A 21,781-nucleotide genomic window follows, 5' to 3' on the forward strand; every position below is an offset into this window, starting at 1 on the left:
AACATATGGGATGCAACAAAATCAGTTCTGAGAGGTAAGTTCATAACACTACAGGCCTACCTCAAGAAGCAATAACAATTTCTAATAGACTATTTAACTTCACAACTTGAAGAACTAAAAAGCAACAGAAAGAAAATCCCAGAACAAGTAGAAGGAAGGAAATAGTAACGATCAGAGCAGAAATAAATAACATGGAGACCAAAAAAACAATTCAAAGAATCAATGAAACAAAGAGCAGGTTTTTTTAAAAGATAAACAAGATTGATGGACCGTTAGCTAGACTCACCAAAAAACAAAGAGAGAAAACCCAAATACACAAAATCAGAAATGAAAGAGAAATAACTGACACCACAAAAATACAAAGGATGGTTAACAGATATTATGAACAATTATACAGCAACAAATTCAACAATCTAAGTGAAACGGACAAATTTCTGGAAACACATAGTGACCCAAAACTAGACCAGGAAGAGATAGAAAACTGGAACAGACCAATAACAACTCAGGAAATTGAAGAGGTAATCAAGACTCTCTCAGCAAACAAAAGCCCAGGCCTGAACAGCTTCACGGGGGAATTTTACTGAACATTCAAAAAAGAACTAACACCCATTCTCTTCAAACTATTTCAAAAAATTCAAGAAGAAGGAAGACTTCCAAACTCATTTTATGAGGCCAACATAATTCTAACTCCATAACCAGAAAAAGACATTGAAAAGAAAGAAAACTACAGGCCAATATCCCTAATGAACATGGATACCAAAATCCTGAGCAAAATACTAGCAAATTGAATCCAGGAATACACCCAAAAATTATTCACCATGACCAAGAGGGATTCATCCCAAGGATGCAAGGCTGGTACAATATTCGCAAATTAATCAATGTAATACACCACATAAACAGAATGAAAGATAAAAATCATATGATCATGTCAATAGATGCTGAAAAAGCATTCGACAAAATCCAGCACACTTTCTGATAAAAATACTCAGCAATGTGGGAATAGAGGGATCATATTTCGACATAATAAAGGCCATATATGAAAGACCTACAGCCAACATCATACACAATGGGCAAAAATTAAAATATTTCCCTTGAGAACAGGAATAAGGCAAGGATGCCCACTATTGCCACTTATTTGACATAGTATTGGAAGTCTTAGCCACAGCAATCAGATAGGAAGAAAAAATAAAAGGGATCCAAAAGGGGAAGGAGGAAGTGAAACTGTCATTATTCATAGATGATATGATACTGTACGTAGAAGACCATCAAAAATTTACTAGACTTAATAAATGAATTGGGCAAAGTAACAGGATACAACATTAATATCAATAAATCGACGGCATTCTTATACAACAATGATGAACTCACAGAAAGAAAAACTAAAAAAAACAATCCCATTTACCATCAAGGCAAAAAGATTAAGATACCTAGGAATAAACTTAACCAAAGAAATAGAGGACCTATTCAGAGAAAACTGCAGGTCATTGATAAAAGAAATTGGGGAAGATATAAAAAAGTGAAAGCACATATGTGTTCATGGATTGGAAGAATTAACATCATTAAAATGTCTATACTACCCAAAGCAATCTATACATTCAATGCAATCCCCATCAAAATACCAATGACATATTTCACAGAACTAGAACAAATACTTCAAAAGTTCATATGGAACCAAAAAAGACCTAGAATAGCCACAGGATCTTGAAAAAGAAGAACAAAGTTGGAGGGATCACATTATCAGATTTCAGGTTATACTACAAAGCTGCTGTAATCAAAACAGCCTGGTACTGGCACAAGAACAGGCATATAGACCAGTGGAACAGAACAGAGAACCCAGAAATGGACCCAAGGCAGTATGCTCAATTAATGATAAAGGTGGCAAGAGCATACAGTGGAGTAAAGACAGCCTCTTTAATAAATGGTGCTGGGAAAATTGGACAGCTACATGCAAAAAAATGAAACTAGCCTGTCAGCTTACACCATACACAAGAATAAACTCAAAATAGATAAAAGACTTAAATGTGACTCATGAATCCCTAAAAATCCTAGAAGAAACTGTAGGCAACAAAATTTCATACATCATACACAAAAGAATTTTCACTGATACCTCACCTAAGGCAATAGAAACAAAGGAGAAAATGAACACACGGGACTACATCAAACTCAAAAGCTGCACAGCAAAAGATACAATCATCAAAATGGAAAGGCAACCCACTGTATGGGAGAGCATCATTGCCAATGATATATCAGATAAGGGGTTAATTTCCAATATATATAGAGTGCTCATACAAGTCAACAAAAAGAAGACAAAGAACACAATTAAAAAATGGGCAGAGGAACAAAACAGACACCTCTCCAAACAGAACATACAAATGGAAAAAAAAACATATGAAGAAATGCTCAACATCACTAATCATCAGAGAGATGCAAATTAAAACAACAATGAGGTATCACCTCACACCTGTCAGAATGGCCGCCATCAACAAATCATCAAACAATAAGTGTTGGCGAGGGTCTGGAGAAAAGGGGACTCTAGTACACTGCTGGTGGGAATGCAGACTGGTACAGCCACTATAGAAAACAATATGGTGTTACCTCAAAAACTTAAAAATTGAACTGGCATTTGACCCAGTGATCCCACTTCTAGGAATATACCCTAAGAAGCCTGAAACACCAATCAGAAAGAATATATGTACTCCCATGTTCGCAGCAGCACTAGTTACAATAGCTAAGATCTGGAAACAGCCCAAATGTCCATCAGTAGTCACATGGATAAAAAAGTTGTGGTACATATACACAATGGAGTACTGTGCAGCTGTAAGAAAGAAAAATCTCTTATCCTTTGAGACGACATGGAGGGACCTGGAAAGTACCATCCTAAGCTAAACAAGCCAAACAGAAAAGGACAAGTATTATATGATCACACTTATTTGTGGAATACAATGAACATAACAGTCTGAGGAATGGGGTAGTCCCAGGGACGTGGAAGTGGGGTACAGACTGACAATCCCCAGAAGAGGGAGTGGTGGGTGAGAGATAAACCACAGAACTTATATGCATGTGTGCATGAACAATGGACATGGACACCAAAGCTGGGGACAGGGTGGAGAGGGAGGAAAAGGGAGGAATCAGTGGAGGGAAAAGAAGAAACATTTGTAACAAAAATAAATAAATTAATTAATAAAAAAATTACAGCAGGAATTGAGAAATTGCAATGTGTTATTTGTTATGAAGTTCTATCAGCAGAATCTATGAAGCCAAACTAAAACGCCATTTTGATTGCAAGTATCCGAGCTTTGCCGGCAAGAACACCAACTATTTTGAAGCAAAGCTGATGGACTCAAGAAAGCCAGACTTGACACTTGTGGCAAGTACCACAAACAAAATGTAGCAGCCGTTCAAGTTTCATATTTGGGAGCACTCAGAATCGCCAGAGCTATGAAACCTCACACCACTGCTGATGATTTACTGTTGCCAGCAGCCAAAGACATTGTTCGAGTTATGATCGGAGACAAATTTGTTACAAAATTGAGTGCAATTTCCTTATCTAACGACACTGTCTGCAGAAGAATAGATGACACGTCTGCTGATATTCTTGATCAGGTAATCCAGGAAATTCAATCTGCTCCACTTTCAATATTTAGCATCCAACTTGATGAATCTACAGACGTTGTAAACTGTTCACAGTTATTGGTTTATGTGAGGTATGTTAATGATGGCGACTTTAAAGATGAGTTTCTTTTTTGCAAACCTGTTGAAATGACAACTATTGCACATGATGTATTTGACACAGTAGGTTGATTTGTAAAAGAGCAGAAGAGCTCTTGGGAAAAGATTTGTGGTGTTTGCACAGATGGTGCTCTAGTTATGATAGGATGTTGATCTGGATTTCAACATTTGGTACTGAATGAGTCAACAAGTCATTTGAACTCAGTGTATGTTTCATCAGCAAATATTAGCAATGAAGATGCTGCCTCAAGAGTTACAAGAAGTAATGAAAAGCATCATAAGTTCTGTCAATTTTGTAAAGGTGAGCACTTTAAACAGCGACTGTTTTCGCAACTGTGCGACGAGTTGGATGCGCCGAACAATGCTCTGCTATTTCACACTGAAGTGAGATGGTTGTCGAAAGGAAAAGTTTTATAACATGTTTTTGAGTTTTGTGATGAACTCAAAATGTTTTTTAATTGGAAAGCAAGACTGCAGTTCAAAGCACTTTTTAGTGATAAAAGTGAACTGCAGAAAATAGCTTTCTTGGTTGCCATCTTTGCCATCTTGAATGAGTTAAATTCATCAATGCAAGCACCTAATGCAACATGTATAATTTTGTGTAAATAATTTTCAATTATTCCAAATGAAACTTCAGCTTTGGTAAAAAAAATACTGGATGAAAATAACATTTACATGTTGCCTACCTTATCTCCTTTCTTTGAGGAACATGACATTGAACCAGACAAAAGAATTATGATGATAATTTCTGTGAAAGAACACTTGCACATGCTTGCAGACAAAATCTCATCATACTTTCCAAATCTACCTGACACTCCATTTGCACTTGCCATTCACAGTCAAAGTTGAAGATGTTCCTGGCAGCACAGGAGGAGTTCATTGAACTTATTAACAGATGGAGTGAGAACTGATTTCTCTACAATGCCAGTTACAAAATTCTGGATCAAGTGTTTATAGTCATATCCTGGTCCGTCTGAGACTGTGTTGCACCTTCTTCCATTTCCAACAACATATCTTTGTGAAACAGGGTTTTCCAGCTTGTTGGTTATCAAGTCTAAATAGAGAAGTAGACTTGTTGTGGAAGATGATCTTCGTTGTGCTCTTGCAAAGACTGCCCTGAGAATTTCTGATCTGGTGAGAAAGAAGCAATCTCAACCTTCATACCGACGTTGCCTTTTTTTGTATACTGTCGCAAAATGTAGCAATACAGTTTAGTGTTGTTATATTAAGACTGTTACCCATGGTGTCATGCTTCAAGACAAAATTTCATTTATTTTTAATTTGAAATAAATAGTTCACAATATATAATTACATACTGTTTTTGTGATTAATCACTATGCTTTAATTCTGTTCAATTTGAAACAATGAAAACACATCCTGCATATCAGATATTTACATTACGATTCATAACAGTAGCAAAATTACAGTTATCAAGTAGCAATGAAAATAAATTTATGGTTAGGCGGTCACCACAATATGAGGAACTGTATTGAAGGGTCAGGGAATTAAGAAGGTTGAGAACCACTGCTTTACAGGGAGTCAATAGTAGAGTAGGTAAAGCCAAGAAGCAAACCATCAATTTGGAATATAAGGAAGCAAAGCACACCCAATGAGGACAGCAAACAGAAAAGAGAATCCAAAAAAAATAAGGATAGTAGAAGGAGCCTCTGGGGCAACTTTAAGTGTGCCAATATTTGTATCATAGGGGTACCAGGAGGAGAAGAGATAGAACAAGAAATTGAAAATTTGAAACAATAAAGACAGAAACCGTCCCTAACTTGGTGAAGGAAACATACAAGTCCAGGAAGCACAGAGAGTCCCAAAAAAGTTGAGCCCAAAGAGGTCCACACCAAGACACATCATGAAAATGCCAAAGGTTAAATACAAAGAGAGAATCTTAAAAGCAGCAAGAGAAAAGCAGTTTGTAACCTACAAAGGAGCACTCATAAGACTGTCAGCTGATTTCTCAAAAGAAACTTTGTAGGCCAGAAAGGAGTGGAAGAGATATTCAAGGTAATGAAAAGCAATGACCTACAACCAAGATTACTTTATCCTGCAAAGCTATCATTTAGAATTGATGGACATATCAAGAGTTTCCCAGACAAACTAAAAGAATTCACCACCACCAAACCAGTATTATATGAAATGTTGAAGGGTCTTCTTGAAGGAGAAAAAGAACAAAAATATGAACAATAAAATGGAAATTAATACATATCTACTGACAATTGAATCCACAACCAAAATGAGCAAGCAGAACAGAAACAGATTCCTAGATACAGAGAACTTTTTTTGTTGCTTGCCAGATGGGTAGCAGCTAGGGGGATGGGTGAAAAAGATGAAGGAATTAAGAAATACAAATTGGTTGTTAGACTAACGAACCTCAAAGGGAAGGGGAGAGGGAATGTGGGATGAGATAAACCAAAGAACTTCTATGCATATATGCATAACCAACGGACACTGACAATAGTGAGGAAGGCATGAGGTGGACAGGATTGGGGAGAGGGGATCAGTGGGAAAAAATGGGGGGATATCTATAATAAATTCAACAATAAAGTTTTTGAGTTAAAAAATAAGTTAAAAAAATGAGTTAAAATATAAATAAAGAAAAGAAAAAGGCTGGGGACTAAAGCTCAACATAAGTACAAAGAAGGAAATTATAAAGATTAGAGTGGAAATAAACAAAATGTTCTAAAAAAGAATACGAAAGGTCAGTAAAACCAAATGCTGGTTATTTGAAACAATTAAAAAAAAAAAAATGTTTCTCTGGATAAATCAAGAAAAAAAGAGAAAGGACCAAAATAAGCAAAATCAGATATGAAAGAGTAAAAATAACAACTGAGACTACAGAAATACCAAGAATTATATGAAAATAGTATGAATAATTATATGCAAACAAACTGGGCAATTGGAAGAAACATTTCTAGAACTGTAAAAATCTCCCAAGAGTGACTCAAGAAGAACAAGAAAATCTGAACAGATTGATTACTACTAACAAAAGTGAAGCAGTAATAAAAAAAATTTCTGAGAATCAAAGTCCTGGACTGAATGGATTCACAGCTGTATCTTACCAAATTTTTTTTTTTTTTAATTAAGACCTATACTTTTCAATTTATTTGAAAAAATTCAAAGATGGAAAAACATCAAAGATGATTTTATAAGGACAGAATTATCCTAATTTGAAAACCAGATATACAATAAAAAGACAAAATTATAAGCTAGTATCCCAGATGAACATTGATGCAAAAATCCTCAAAATATCAGCAAAAAAGAATTTAGCAATACATTAAAAAGATCATACACCATGGTTAACATGGATTTATTACTGTGATGGAAGTTTGATTCAATATTCACAAAACAATTAATGTGATACACCACATAAACAAAAGTATAAAAATCATATGATCATATAGATAGATGCAGACAGAGCATTTGACAAAATCTAGTACCCATATATAGTGGGTATAGAGAAAACATACCTCAACATAAAGGCATATATAACAAAACTACAACTAAAATCATACTCAGCTGTGAAAAACTAAAATCATTTCATTAAGATGAAAAAGAAGACAGGGATGTCCACTTTCACCATTCTTATTTAACATAGTATTAGAAGTCCTGTTCACATAAATCAGACAAAAAGGAGAAATAAAAGGCATCAATTTGGAAAGAAAGAAGTAAATGTATTATTACTTGCAGATGATATACTATAAGGATGCCAACAAAAAACCTAAAACTGATATATTCAGTAAAGTAGCATAATATAAATTAAATAAGTTGGTTATATTTTTGCATAAGAAATAAGCTACCAGAAATATACACCAAGAAACAATCCCATTTACAATTATATCAAAAATTAAAATAAAATAACTAGATACAAATTTGACCAAAAGCTAAAAGACCTGTACTTGGAAAATTATGACATTGAAGAAAGATAATGAAGAAGATACAAATAAATGGAAGAATATACCATGCTCATAGATATATAGAAATAACATCACTAAAATTTCCATACTAGCCCAAAAAGCAAACTATAGATTCAATGTACACCTACCAAATACTAATGATATTTTTCACATAACTAGAAAAAATAACCCAAAAATGTACATAGAACCACAAAAGATCCGGAATAACCACAGCAATGATTTTTGTTGTTCTTGATAATCCTCACCTGAGGATATTTTTTCCACAGATTTTTAGATAAAGTGAGGAAGAAGGAGGGAGGGACAGAGAAAGAAAGATGTGAGAGAGACATATTGATTGGTTGCCTCCTGCACACACCCGACCGTGCCAGGTAATAAATCTACAACTTGGGTATGTGCCCTTGATCAGGAATAAAACCAACAACCTTCAGAGCCTGGGCCGATGTTCTAACCACTGAGCTTACTGGCCAGGGCAACCACAGCAATTTTAAGAAAGAAAAACAAAGGGGTGGTATCATGCTACCTGATATCAAACTATACTATAAGACAAAAGTAATCAAAATGGTATAATAATGGCATAAAAACAAACATAAAAATCAGTGAGACAGAAGAGAGAGGCCAGAAATAAAAAACCAAGCCTAGATGGTCAATTAATATATCACAAACGAGGCAAGAACATAAAGTGAGATAAATACAGTTTATTGAATAAATGCTGTTGGGACAATTGGACAGATGCATGCAAAATAATAAAACTAGACCACCTTTTTTTACCCCTTAAACAAAAATAAAGTAAAAATGAATAAAACAGTAGCTGTGACACGGGTGGTGTAGTAGAGAGGGTGCAGCGTCAAGAGAACTGAAAGTAAAAGAATGGAAAAAGACATATCATGCAGACATTAATTGAAAAAAGATAGGAGATCTGCCCTGTGACTCAGCTGGGGATGCAGCAGGAGGGGCTAAAGATGAACTTTGTTTGAGTATCTTACACAAAGGCAAGTACTTTTGACTTACTTGGTAATCACAGGACTGGTGTCTAGGAGTCATGTGAGTAGGTGCAGGGAACATACAGAAGAATCAGAATTGACTCAGTCTGTAGAAGCCCACAGTCTTAGAAAAGAAAAACCAGTTCTTACAGTGTTCAAGGTGGTGGTGAAGTAGGGATTCTTGCTCACAATGCCAGAACCAAACTGAAAGGTACAGCTGAGCTAGGGACCATTCATCCTGAAATACTAAATGGTGATGGATTGCTGAAGAGAAGATTTTTAACCTAGTACTGCAGAAGCCAAATAGAGACTGCACCTGTACAATAACCTGCACAACATGGTCAGAGGTGGGCCTCATAGTAAGACAGCCTAGGAGTTAATCCCTTACATATATGGGCCAACAGAAATAAAGGCACAATAACAACATTATCTATACAAGGGGCATTCCTAGAGCATCCAGCTCAGGATATCAAGGAGACTGTGCCACTTGGTCCTACAGGACATTTACTACATAAGGCCACCCCACAAAGGCCATGTGTCATAGTTGTTCTATGTAATATATAGAAACAACCACAAACAGACAGGTAAAATGGGGAGAAAAAGACACAATCCTCAACTGAAAGAAAAGGCAGAATCTCCAGAAAAAGAGCTATATAAATTGGAGGCAAATAATCTATCAAATGTAGAGTTCGAAATAATGATTATAAGGATGCTCAAAGAATTCAGTGAGAATTACAAGGAACTTGGTAGGAACAACAAAAGCATGAAAAAAGAAATAGAAATCATGAATAAGAACCAGTCAGAAATGAAGAATACTGTATATTAATTCAAGAATACACTGGAAGTAATAAAAAGTAGATTGAATGAAGCAGAGGACTGAATCAGTGACTTGGAAGACAAGGTAGAAAAAACATCCAATTAAAACAGCAAAAAGAAAAATAATTAAAAAGCAGAATAGTTTAAGGACATTTTGGGACAACATGAAACCTAACAACAACAGTATTGTGGGATTACAAGAGGGAGAAGAAAGTGAGCAAGAAACAGAGAACCAGTTTAAAGAAATAATGACAGAAAATTTCCCTAACCTGGTGAAGGAAAAAGTCACAAGTTCAGGAAGCATAGTCAGTCCCAATCAAGATGAACACATAGAGACCCTCACCAAGACACATCATAATTAAAATAATACATGTTAAACACAAAGAAAGAATCTCAAAGTCAGCAAGAGAAAGATATTTATAACGGAGTCCACATTAGACTGTCAGCTGAGTTTTCAACAGAAATACTTCTGGCCAGAAGAGATTGGCATGAAGTAATGAAAACCAAAGACCTGAATCCAAAACCACGGTATCCAGAAAGGCTACCATTTAAAATTAAAAGTGAAATAAAGGGCTTCCCAGACCCCCCCCCCCCCCAAAAAAAGGCTTAAAGAGTTCAAAACCACCAAACCAAAATTGCAAGAAATGTTAAAAAGGCTGCTTTAAGAACAAGAATAAATATATATAGGGAGAGGAACATAGGTTATCAAGAGAAAAATGGCAAAAAATAAGTACCCATCAATAATAACATTAAATGTAAATGGATTAAATTCTCTAAACAAAAGATATAGGGTAGCTGAATTGATAAGAAATCATGACCCACATATATGCAATCTACAAGAAATCTACCTCAGAACAAAAATTTCACATAGTCTAAAAGTAAACTGGAAACAAAAGAATTAAGTTGGGGCAGCAATATTCATTTCTGACAAATTAGACTTCAAAACAAGCGCCAAACCTAGAGGCAAAGGAGGTCACTACAAAATACTGAAAAGACCAATCCAACAATAGGATATAATCCTGGTGAGCATATATGCACCTACTGTAGGAACAGCTAAATATATTTAAAAACTCTTTGTGGACTTGAAAAAGGGAGATTGACAACAATACCATCATAGCAGGGGATTTTAACACTCCACTGATATCACTGAATAAATAGTTCAGACAAAAATTCAATAAGAAAACAAAGACTTTAAAGAACTCTAGATCAGATAAATTTAACTGATATTTACATAACATTTATTCCAGAGAAGCAGTATACATACTCTTTTCAAGTGCACGTGGATAATTCTCAAATATAGACCCCATGTTAGGAATCAAAATAAGTCTTAAATTCAAGAGAGTTGAAATCATATCAAGCTTCTCAGATCACAATGGCATGAGACTAGAAATAAACTACAATAAAAAACAATTCAAGCAAATGCAGGGTAAGTAGCATGTTATTAAATAATGTATGGGTTACAAATGAAATCAAAGAAGAAATAAAAAATTTCCTGAAAACTAATGAAAATGAACACACAACAACACAAAATCTATGGGACACAATGAAGGTAGCCCCAAGAGAGAGAAATTCATCTCATTACAGGTTTATCTCAAGAAGAAAGAAAAATTTCAAAAGAAATAATCTACACCTTGAAAAATAATTAGAAAAAGAATAAGATAAGCAGAGAGTAAGTAGCAGGAGGAAATAATAAAGATCAGAAAATAATTAGAAAAAGAATAAGATAAGCAGAGAGTAAGTAGCAGGAGGAAATAATAAAGATCAGAGTGAAAATAAATCACATAGAGACTATAAAAACACTACAAAAGATCAATGAAATAAAAGCTCTTTCTTTGAAAAGTTAAATAAGATTGAAGAACCATTAGCTAGATTCATCAAGAAATACAGAGAAAAAAACCTAAATAAATGAAATCAGAAATTAAAGAGGCAAAGTAACAACTGACATCACAGAAATAAAAAGGACTGTAAGAAAATACTATGAACAACTATATGTCAAATTATTGGACAAACAGGGTGAAATGGACAAAATCCTAAAAAAACACAATCTTCCAAAACTCAGTCAGTAAGAATCCAAAAACCAGAATAGGCCAATAAAAACTAATGAAAATTAAGCAGCAAAAAAACCCACAAAACTTCCAGCAAATAAAAAAGCTGGACCGGATGGCTTCAGAGGTTTTATAAAACATTCAAAAAAGAACTAATACCTATCCTCCTCAAATTATTTAAAATCTTCAAGTGGATGGAAGAGTTCCAAGCTTTTTTTAAGAGGCCAGCATTATTCTAATTCCAAAACCAAATAAAGGCACTACAAAGAAAGAAAATTTCAGGCCAATACTCTAATAAACATAGATGCTAAAGTCCTCAACTAAATATTAGCAAATCAAATCCAGCAATACATTAAAAAGATCATACACAATGACCTAGTGGGATTTATTCTGGGTTGGCTAGGCTGTTACAATATTCACAAATCAATACATGTGATACATCACAAACAAAATCAAGGATAAACATCACATGATCATATCAATAAACGCACAAATCAATAGTTGCAGAAAAAACATTCAATTAAATCCAGAATGCATTTATTATAAAAACTCTCAGCAAAGTGGGAATGGAGGGCTCATACCTCAACATCATAATGGCCATATATGACAAACCTACAGCCAACATCATACTCAATGGGCAAAAACTAAATGCATTTTCCTTAAGTTCAGGAATAAGACACAAATATCTGCTTTCACTACTCTTATTTAACATAGTACAGGAAGTCTTAGCCACAGTAATCAGACAAAAAGAAAAAATAAAAGGCATCCAAATTGGAAAGGAAGAAGTAAAACTGTCATTTTTCAAGGATGGCATGATAATGTACATAGAAAACCCTAAAGACTCCACCAAAAAACTGCTAGATTTAATAAATAAATTTTGGCAAAGTAGGAGTTTACAAAATTAACATCCAGAAATTTAAGGCATTTTTATACACCAATAATAAATTATCAGAAAAAGAAACTAGTCCTGGCCAGATTGCCTCCATGCCCTTGGACCAAAGGATCACAGGTTTGATTCCCAATCAAGGGCACGTGACTGGGTTGCAGGTTCAATCCCTGGCCCTGGTTGGGGTTATGTCAGAGGTAACCAATCAATATGAGATGTGTCTCTCTCCCTCTTTTTTCTCTTTCTCCCTCCCTCCCTACTCCCTTCCCTTTCAGTCTATTGAAAAATCAATGGAAAAATATCCTCAGGTGAGGATTAACAACAACAACAACAACAAAAAAAAAAAAAAAGAAAGAAAGAAAGAAAGAAAGAAAATCTAAAAAATTAACCCTATTAGCCATTACAACAACAAAAAAATAACAGACCTCAGAATAAACTTACCCTAGGATGAAAAAGACCTGTTCTTAAAAAAATACAAGACACTGAAAAAAGAAAAGAGGAAACTGAGGAAGATATAACAAGTAGAAACATATACCATGCTCATGGATTAGAAGAATTAATATCACTAAAATGTCCATTAACTACCCAAAGCAATCTATAGATTCAACACAATTCCTATTAAAATACCAATGGCATATTTCACAGATCTATAACAAATATTCCAAAAATTTATATATAAAAAAAAACAACCATGAAGAGCCTCAGCCATCTTGAGAAAGAAGAAAAAGGCTGAAGGAATGACAATACTGGATATCAAAATATACAACAAAGTCACTATAATCAAAAGAGCATGCCCTTGGCACAAGAACAGGCATAATGACCAATGAAACAGAACAGAGACCCCAAAAACCAAACCACATCATATGGTCAATTAATATTAGACAAAGCAGACAGGAGCCTACAATGGAATAAACACAGTCTCTTCAATAAATGGTGCTGGGAATAGGATGGGTATATGTAAAAAATGAAACTAGACACCCAACATGTACCATACATAAGAATAAACTCAAAATGGATAAAAATGCCTTAAACATAGTGGCAAAACCATAAAAAGCCTAGAAAAAAAACATAGGCCGTAAAATCTCAGAAATCTCATGTATCAGTATTTTCTCCGATGTAGCTCCTAGGGCAAGAGAAACAATGGAAAAAAAATTTAAAATGGGACTACCTCAGACTAAAACTCTTCTTCAAAGCAAAAGAAACCTTCAACAGAATGAAAAGAGAACCCACTGTTTGGGAGATAATATTCACGAAAGATTGATAAGGAGTTAATTTCCAAAACATATAAAGAACTCATACAACTCAACAAGAGGAAGAATAAACAATCTTATTATATAATGGGAAAAAAACATAAATAAATATTTCTCCAAAGAGGACATACTGATGGCCAATAGACATATGAAACAATGCTCAATGTCACTAATCATCAGACAAATAAAAATTAATACTATAATCAAGTATCACTCCATACGTGTTGGCGAGGATGTAGAGAAAAAGAAACCCTAGTACACTGCTGGGGGGAATGCAGACCAGTGGAGTCACTGTGGAAAACATTTGGAGTTTCCTCAAAGAATCAGAAATGAAACTGCCTTTTCACCCAGTGATCCCACTCCTAGGAATATATCCTAAGAATCCCAAAACATCTAAAAGAATATATGCACCCCTATATTCATAGCAGCATTGTTTACAATAGTTAAGATCTGGAAACAGCCCAACTGCCCATCAGTATATGAGTGGATAAAAAAACTGTGGTATATTACATAACGTAATAATATGCAGCTGTAAAACAGAAGGATCTCTTATTTTTGTGATGATATTTATGAACCTGGAGATTATTATGCTAAGAGAAATAAGCCAGTCAGACAGAGAAAAGCAAATATCACATGATCTCACTTATATGTGGAATCTAATGAACAAATGAAACTGATGAACAAAACAGGTCCAGAGTAATGGATGAATGGAACAAACGGACACATCTCAGAGGAGAGGGTGGTGGGGGAATGGGAAGAGATTAACCAAAGAACATATATGCACACATAGGTCATGGACATAGACAACAATGTGGTGAAGGCCTGGGATGGGGACGGGGCTAGGTGAAGGAGGCAAAGGGAGAAAATGGGGGACTTCTGTAATTCTGTCAACAATAAATTTTTTAAAATGAATTAAAGACTTAAATGTAAGTCACAAAACAAAAACTCCTAGAAGAAAACATGTGATTACCAGTGGGAGGAGAGAAAATAAGATGCAAGTGATCACAAGGTACAAACGTCCAGTAATGAGATAAGTAAGTACTAAGGATATGATGTACAGAAAATGACTATAGTTATGCTGTATGGTATACAGGAAAGTTAAGAACGTAAATCGTAAGAGTTCTCAAAAGACATATTTTGGAGTGGCAACACTGCTTTCCCTCAAGTTTCCCTGAAGTTGTACAAGGTAAGCAACAAATATTCAGAGTGCTTTCTGTCTGTCTTTTTAAAATAAAGTTGTCATGTACAACATCACTTATGCAGAGGAAAGTTTTTTGTGTGCTCATATTTCTATGTCGATTTTATTATATGAAATAAATGTTCTTTCTTCATACTGCTGCTTTACTGGCGATGAGAATCTGGTGGTGAAGACAAGATGGTAGCAGAAGAGGGTCCACGGTAAAGATGTGGACCAGGTCATGTTCATGTCCTCGTTCAACAGAGCTTATCGAGGGACTTCCATGCGCCAGACCACTGTGCACTCCGAAGCTCTCCTCCATGGCCTGCCAGTGTGGCACCCACCCCACCCCTTCACAGACCCTTCACTGGGCAACCTGTTCTCATATTCTTTCTTTGCCTATCATCTATCCAACTCACTGAAACAGAAATTCCATGAGTGCAGTGACCAGATCTTGCTTATTTAGTTAAGCTTTAACTGCTCAATGTGTCCTTGGGTCTCATGTTCCTATGGAACCTCCAAATATAATGTAATAAATTTGTTTATTTTCTCCTATCTCATGTTAATTTGCTTATTAGTCTAGCCATAACTGAGAATGGTAGAAGGATAATTTATTTTTCTGCCCCCTAATTTATCCTTACCCAAGGACTTGTTTTTTGCATTTGTCTTAAGATAAAGCAGGAGGGGGAGGAGGAGAGACAGAGAAACATCAGTGTGAGAGAGACACATCGAGTGGATGCCACCCACGTGAGCCCAACCAGGGCTGGGGATTAACTGTAACAGAGGTATGTGCCCTTAGCAGAAACCGAACCCGGGAGTCTCTGGTCCACGGGCCAACGCTATAACCGCTGAGCCAAACCAGCCAGGGCTGCCACCTAATTTAAAATTAGGTAATTGAAGTGGTCTTAAACATAAAAAAACTTTTTTTTTTTTTTTTAACAATAGGCAGTGAAAAACTTAATACTGAAAAGAGTAGAGGCCCTATCACCCACCCCCCAAATCGGCCTTCATTTAAAAAAACATTTTTTTCTTTACTGATTTTAGCGAGAGAGGAAGGGAGAGGGACAGAGAGAAAGACCGATGAGAGAGAACGTCGACTGGCCACCTCCTGCATGCCCCATAATGGGGATTGGACCCACAAACTAGGCATGTGCCCTGACTGGGAATTGAACCTGCGACCTCTTGGTGCATGGGTCGACACTCAACCACTGAGCAACACTGGCCAGGCATCAGCCGTTTTCATTTAACAAATAATCTCTGACTCAACAGACTAGACCACAAAATGACAAAAAAACAAAATGGTTTAGATAGTTTTATTATCTAGAAAACACAGTGCAGCTCTACTGGGTTACTGTGAGGAGTGAGCAACATGAAGAGCTGTGTGCTAATACCTCACTCAAGAGCCTGGCAGGGAGGAGCAGTCAGTGACGCCATCACTCGTATTATCTGCATCAATCTGACTCCACTGTCCTACTTATTTGCACCATCTCCAAAAAACTTTCAGGTTTGGCATTCAAAAACTCAAGGAAAAAAAATAAATGAAAGATCACCACCCCCCTTAACTTAGACACTGTTCTCTGGAGAAAAAAAGAACAATAACAACAAATAAAATTAAAAGCCCCCAAAGCAACAAAAACTTTGAAGAGGACATGTGCAATAAAATGTGACTGGAAAAATAACAAAGGCAGTGAATGTAATTCTACAAAAATCACAGTGGAAAATATGAGGAAATAATTATTTTCAATGAAAAAAGACAAGGAAATTAAAATCATAGAATGGAGACGAGAGAAATTAAGAACACTTGAAATTTGAACTTACAGTAGCACATGGTTAAGTTACCTCATTAGAGTATGGCAGTTAGACTGCTTTGTCTGAATTTATTTTGAGGAGACTCAGTACCTGATCTAGGTTAGCTTGTGTGGGCTGTCTACCAATTATAGTGACCCGAAGGGGCTGGCTAGTACTGTAAGTTAAAAGCCAAGTTTCCCAGGCAGCAGTATCAAGATTCTATGGATCAGTATTGGAAAAGGTATTGACAGAAGTTAAAGTATTCTGTGGTCTACCAAGTTTTAGCTGATCATGATACAGTGGCAAAAAGGTGAATAAAATTAAAATCCTAACACAAAAGCTATTAAGTGCTAATATCTATATGAGTAACTAAGTTCATTCTTTACTCTTATAATACTATTCTAAAAGCAAGACAACCTGTTTATTACTTGTGAACACATACACATGCACATGCATGCACAGAAAACCTAAGCACTTCTACCTTCACAGGCAGAGCTAACGGAGTTCTGAAGTGAGGACACACACACACACACACACACACACACACAGTGACCACTCACTATACTTGAAAACAGCAAGTTGAGGAGAAAAGGAAAAAAGAAAAAAAAAAAAACTCAGAGAATTCTGCTTTAGACTGTAGTAAATGCTACTGCACTTCATTTATTTTGCTTGTGTCTTTCCCCCCATCTCCCACAGTCTTCTATGTTAAGTTTAGAGGGAGCTTTTAGGAACAAAACTCTCATAATAAATAATTTATCTGATGCCCATCATTTTGAGGGGTTTCACTTCTTTCTCTCTCTCTCTCATTTCTCCCTGAACAATACAAGGAGTTCCCTGGTATCTATCACTATTTTGGTTTTAAAAATGTAGATACCGAACATATTGTGAAAATATTTGTTGCATGGTTACTAAACAGAGGTCGAACAAGGGAATGGGTGCGGCCTTTGCTACATTCACATTGACAGAACTCAGTCTCTGGCTCATGTTCTCGGTGCCTGTCTGCATCTGCCTCCCAACATCTGCCTAGAAAGAGATGGGACATAATCACAGGCCACTGAGGCCAATTGACATAAAGGTGGCTCTGCCGTCTACTATCTAGGCACATGGGGTCACACCCATCCACATTTTATTTGTCTCTAAAACAGGAATGGAAAACCTAACTGGAATGGCTGTTGTGAGAATAAAATGAGTTAATAAACATGTGAAAGGCTTTGAATATTCTGTAATAAATATTGGACATTGCTATCCAGGTAAAGCAGTGTTGGGAAACCATTTGCCCTCAAAAACAAAGAAGAAAAATAAAGTGGTTCCTGAAGAGGAACCTGGGAACTATTGTTCTCTTGCCTCTACAACCATCTGTTCTCTATCCATGGCCTCGTTAAGGAACACATACTTCTAGGGCATCACACTGGAGACAAAATCCAATCATGACCTTCAGGTGTATGGCCTCTGCCTCCCTCTCTCTTCTCTGTGTGACTGACACATGCATGTACACTGGCCTTCGTGTCTAACACATATACTTTGTTCCTCAATCCCTCTTTAATATATCGTGAGAAAACAACCAAGATAATAGGCATATATTTAATATTTATTCAAGTTTAAAGAACCTTGAGATGTGTCTTGTACTGAAATATACTAGAAGGTAAAAAGAAGGAAAACAAAACTATTAAATGGTGTAAGTGGGAGATACAAAACAACTCAGAAAAGCAAGCAATTCCTAAAAAAAGGAAAGAAAAATTAAAATCCACAAACCAAAAATGTTAAAAAATATTTTAAGCCAGAATATATATTAGAGATAATTTCTGAAATATTTTATTTTAATATGCAATTTCTTATTAGATATGTACTTACTATAATTGGCAATTGTACCCTTGATTGTTTATACCAGGAAAAACAAAAAAACAATGTTCTGTTAAAAACATGTACACAAATGCTCATAGCAACTTTATTTGTAATAGACCAATGATCCAAATGTACTTCAATGGATGCGCAATGTGTGGTATGTCCACATCATGAAATACTACATCATGAAATACTACTCATTAATAGAAGCTCTATTAATATATACAAACTTGGATGAACCTTGAGAAAATTATGCCGAGAGGAAAAAAAATCCTAAATGGTTACATATCCTATTATTCCATTTTGAGATCACAAAACTAGGGAAAGGTGAACAGATTAGTGGTTGCAAGGTATTAGCTAGGAGGGTAGAAAAGAGGCAACCAGGGCTATAAAAGGATAGCATAAGGGATCCTTGTGGTGATGAAACTGTTCTGTTTCTAGATTATGGTGATGGGCACATGAATCTACATACTGATAAAATTACATAAACAAACTACACACACACATATGAGTGTATGGGTGAACTGCATCCTGGAACAATATTTTGGTTATGCTATCGATTTATACTTAGAAAAGATGTCATCATTGGGGTAAATTTGATGAATGACACAAGGAATCACTATTATTTTTTACAAATGCATGAGGTGCATGTAAATCTATCATTTTCTCAAAATAAAAAGTTTTGGAAAAAGTTACAAAGATGTGTCGGAGACAGTCACTCAAACATTTCAAACTAATAAGCAGAATCCACAACACCCTCTCAACTGTGTATTAATTAAATAATATTCCTCAAGGAAAATAAATGTGGGAAGAAAATCCTCAAAGCTAAATAATAACAATCTAAAGATTACTTTTGTAAATAGAATTTCTTACATCTAAAAAAGATAAATACTCAGTGAGATACACTATACTTAACATCAAGAGAATAAAGCAAGATGTGGTTCATAAAAATGCTACTAATTCATAGATTTCTAAATCTAGAAGGAAAGCCAAGACTGAGATATTTACCTGTTGAGTCGAAATTAACCTAAGAAGTATAAATCACTTGAGTATATAAAAAATAAAATGAGATTCTGATTTTGGTACCTTGAAAACCCAAAGGTAAACTAAACCCTGAGGGAAAAGAGATGCTGCTTTTGCTGGCTTCTGAACTACTAGGTCTGGTAGCAGGGTAAGTGAAATCAGAATAATGCAGTGTCTCTTTATTTTCACCATCTAACAAGACATATGCACACATGTTTACATCATACTACTCTAATACAAGAATGTGAAAGAGAGAAGATAGTTGCTAAAATACAGCTGGAAAGGATTTTAAGGTAATAAATGACATAAGAATTCAAAAGTCTTACAAAGGAATATGTGATAGTTGAAACACACTAGCTGAGTGTTCTGTCTAGTTGGCACTCTAGTTCTCGTTTGCCCTCTAACATGCAAAAATAAACTGAGTGTAATAAACTGCATATTCCAAGTATCATCCTGGAGAGACAACTATTTTTTTCATTTAAAAAAGTTTTAATTATAGTTAACCTTCAATATTATATTAGTTTCAGGGGAATAGCACAGTGGTTAGACATTTATATAACCTACAACGTGATTCCCCCAGTAAGTCTACTATCCACCTGGCACCACACAGTTATTACATTATTATTGACTGTATTTCCCTATGTTGTTTTATATACCCTGATTTTTTTTTTTCAATTACAGCTGACATTCAATGTTGTTTTATTATTATTTTAGTTTCAAGAGTTCAGCATAGTAAGACATTTATATATTTAAGAAGTGATCCCCACCATAAGTCTAATACCCACCTGGACCGTACATAGTCATTGCATTATTGACTATATTCCCTATGCTTAACTTTACAACCCCCTATTTTGTAACTGTCAATCTACACCTCTTCATCCCCTCACCCCTTTCACCCAACATTCCTCCCTTCTGGCAACTATCAGTTTTTTCTCTGTATCTATGAGTTTGTATTTGTTTTGTTTATTAGACCCACATATAAGTGAAAGCACATAGTATTTGTCTTTCTGACTTATTTCACTTGGAATAATACCCCTAGTTCCATCCATGTTGTTGCAAATGGCAAGATTTAATTTCTCTTTGCAACTGAGTAATATCCCATTGTATATATGTACTACTTCTTTATCCAGTCATCCACTGATTGCCACTCAGGTTGCTTTCATATCTTGGCTATTGTATACTAAATGTTCTTCTTTGGACAGACAATTATTAATAGTAGGTGTAGAAGAGATGACCATTCCCACACACCTCTTCCCTAACTCCAGATGGAGAGACCACCCAGAAAGAAACCATGAAGAACTCTGTCTCATAGGAGATGGAGCTTTTCTTGGTATGTGAAATATTTTAAATATAAAAAAATTTGTTAAGAAATATGAGTTTCGGTCACTTGCTTGTAGTAACAACTTTTGAATTCATGTTGCTAATTATTAGAAAGGCCTGCATCAACTTAATGGAATGAGGATTATGGTAAAAATAAAAAAGTATGCAGAGTATATCACACAAACTAAGGCTAGTGTTGTGTATGAAGTATTAGTTTCAGGATGTGTGTGTGTGTGTGTGTGTGTGTGTGTGTGTGAATATCATAAGTGCATTAGGAGATGATGTAAAATGTATTTCTTACAATGGTCGCAGTCACAAAAGTCTGAAAGCTACTGACTTAGATATAGCAAGAAAAAGGTCTAACAGAATGCTTCAAGTTAGATCTTGAAGAATAAGACTTCTGTTGAACTATATGAGAAGCTCCATGGGGAGGAATCATTAAGACCTTACAAGAAAGGGCTCATCTTTTGGAATAATTTCTGAAACCTATATGACACGTAGAGAAAAATAAAGTCATGAAAACAGTAAAAATCAACTTCATATATTTTAATGTGAAAATATTTTTAACTGGCATGTTTCTTACCCACAATCTCAGATTCCAGTGCGATCCTTACCTGAAAGTATCTTTTGGTATGAAACACACTGATGCCTCCACAAGGAAATGGCAGATCTCTCTCGATTCTGCAGTCCATTTAGTCTTTCTGCTAGCCCGCCTCTGTTTAATGAATTATAATGTATTAAGTTTACTTAAAAACAAAAACTTCAGAATAGTTGCAACATTTATGTTTTATCCTCCAACCAGAGACAAATAGATATAAAACATTCAAATTTTAACTTATCTGACATTACATTCTTTTCCTAAAGGCCTATTCCTCTTAGGTCAGTAACCCACTTTTTAAAGATTTCTTGGAAGCTCTGATCAGTTTTCTGGTTCTTAGCTATATGGGCTACTCTCATATCAGTTTGACTTCCTTTCCTTCTTTCTTAGTTTGCTTATTCCAT

At 35.4% G+C, this 21,781-nt stretch overlaps 1 protein-coding gene across 1 annotated transcript in view; it reads right to left on the reverse strand.

Moving 5' to 3' along the window:
* Positions 1-21,781, reverse strand: part of SPIDR (scaffold protein involved in DNA repair) — a 493,368-nt gene that overhangs the window by 346,628 nt on the left and 124,959 nt on the right. The window contains exon 7 of the mRNA XM_036263912.1: positions 21,394-21,494. Within this exon, the coding sequence (XP_036119805.1) occupies positions 21,394-21,494 (101 nt within the window). The remainder of the gene's footprint in view (positions 1-21,393; positions 21,495-21,781) is intronic.

The sequence above is a fragment of the Molossus molossus genome, unplaced genomic scaffold, assembly GCF_014108415.1.
Source record: "Molossus molossus isolate mMolMol1 unplaced genomic scaffold, mMolMol1.p scaffold_m16_p_16, whole genome shotgun sequence".
Taxonomy (NCBI): domain Eukaryota; kingdom Metazoa; phylum Chordata; class Mammalia; order Chiroptera; family Molossidae; genus Molossus; species Molossus molossus.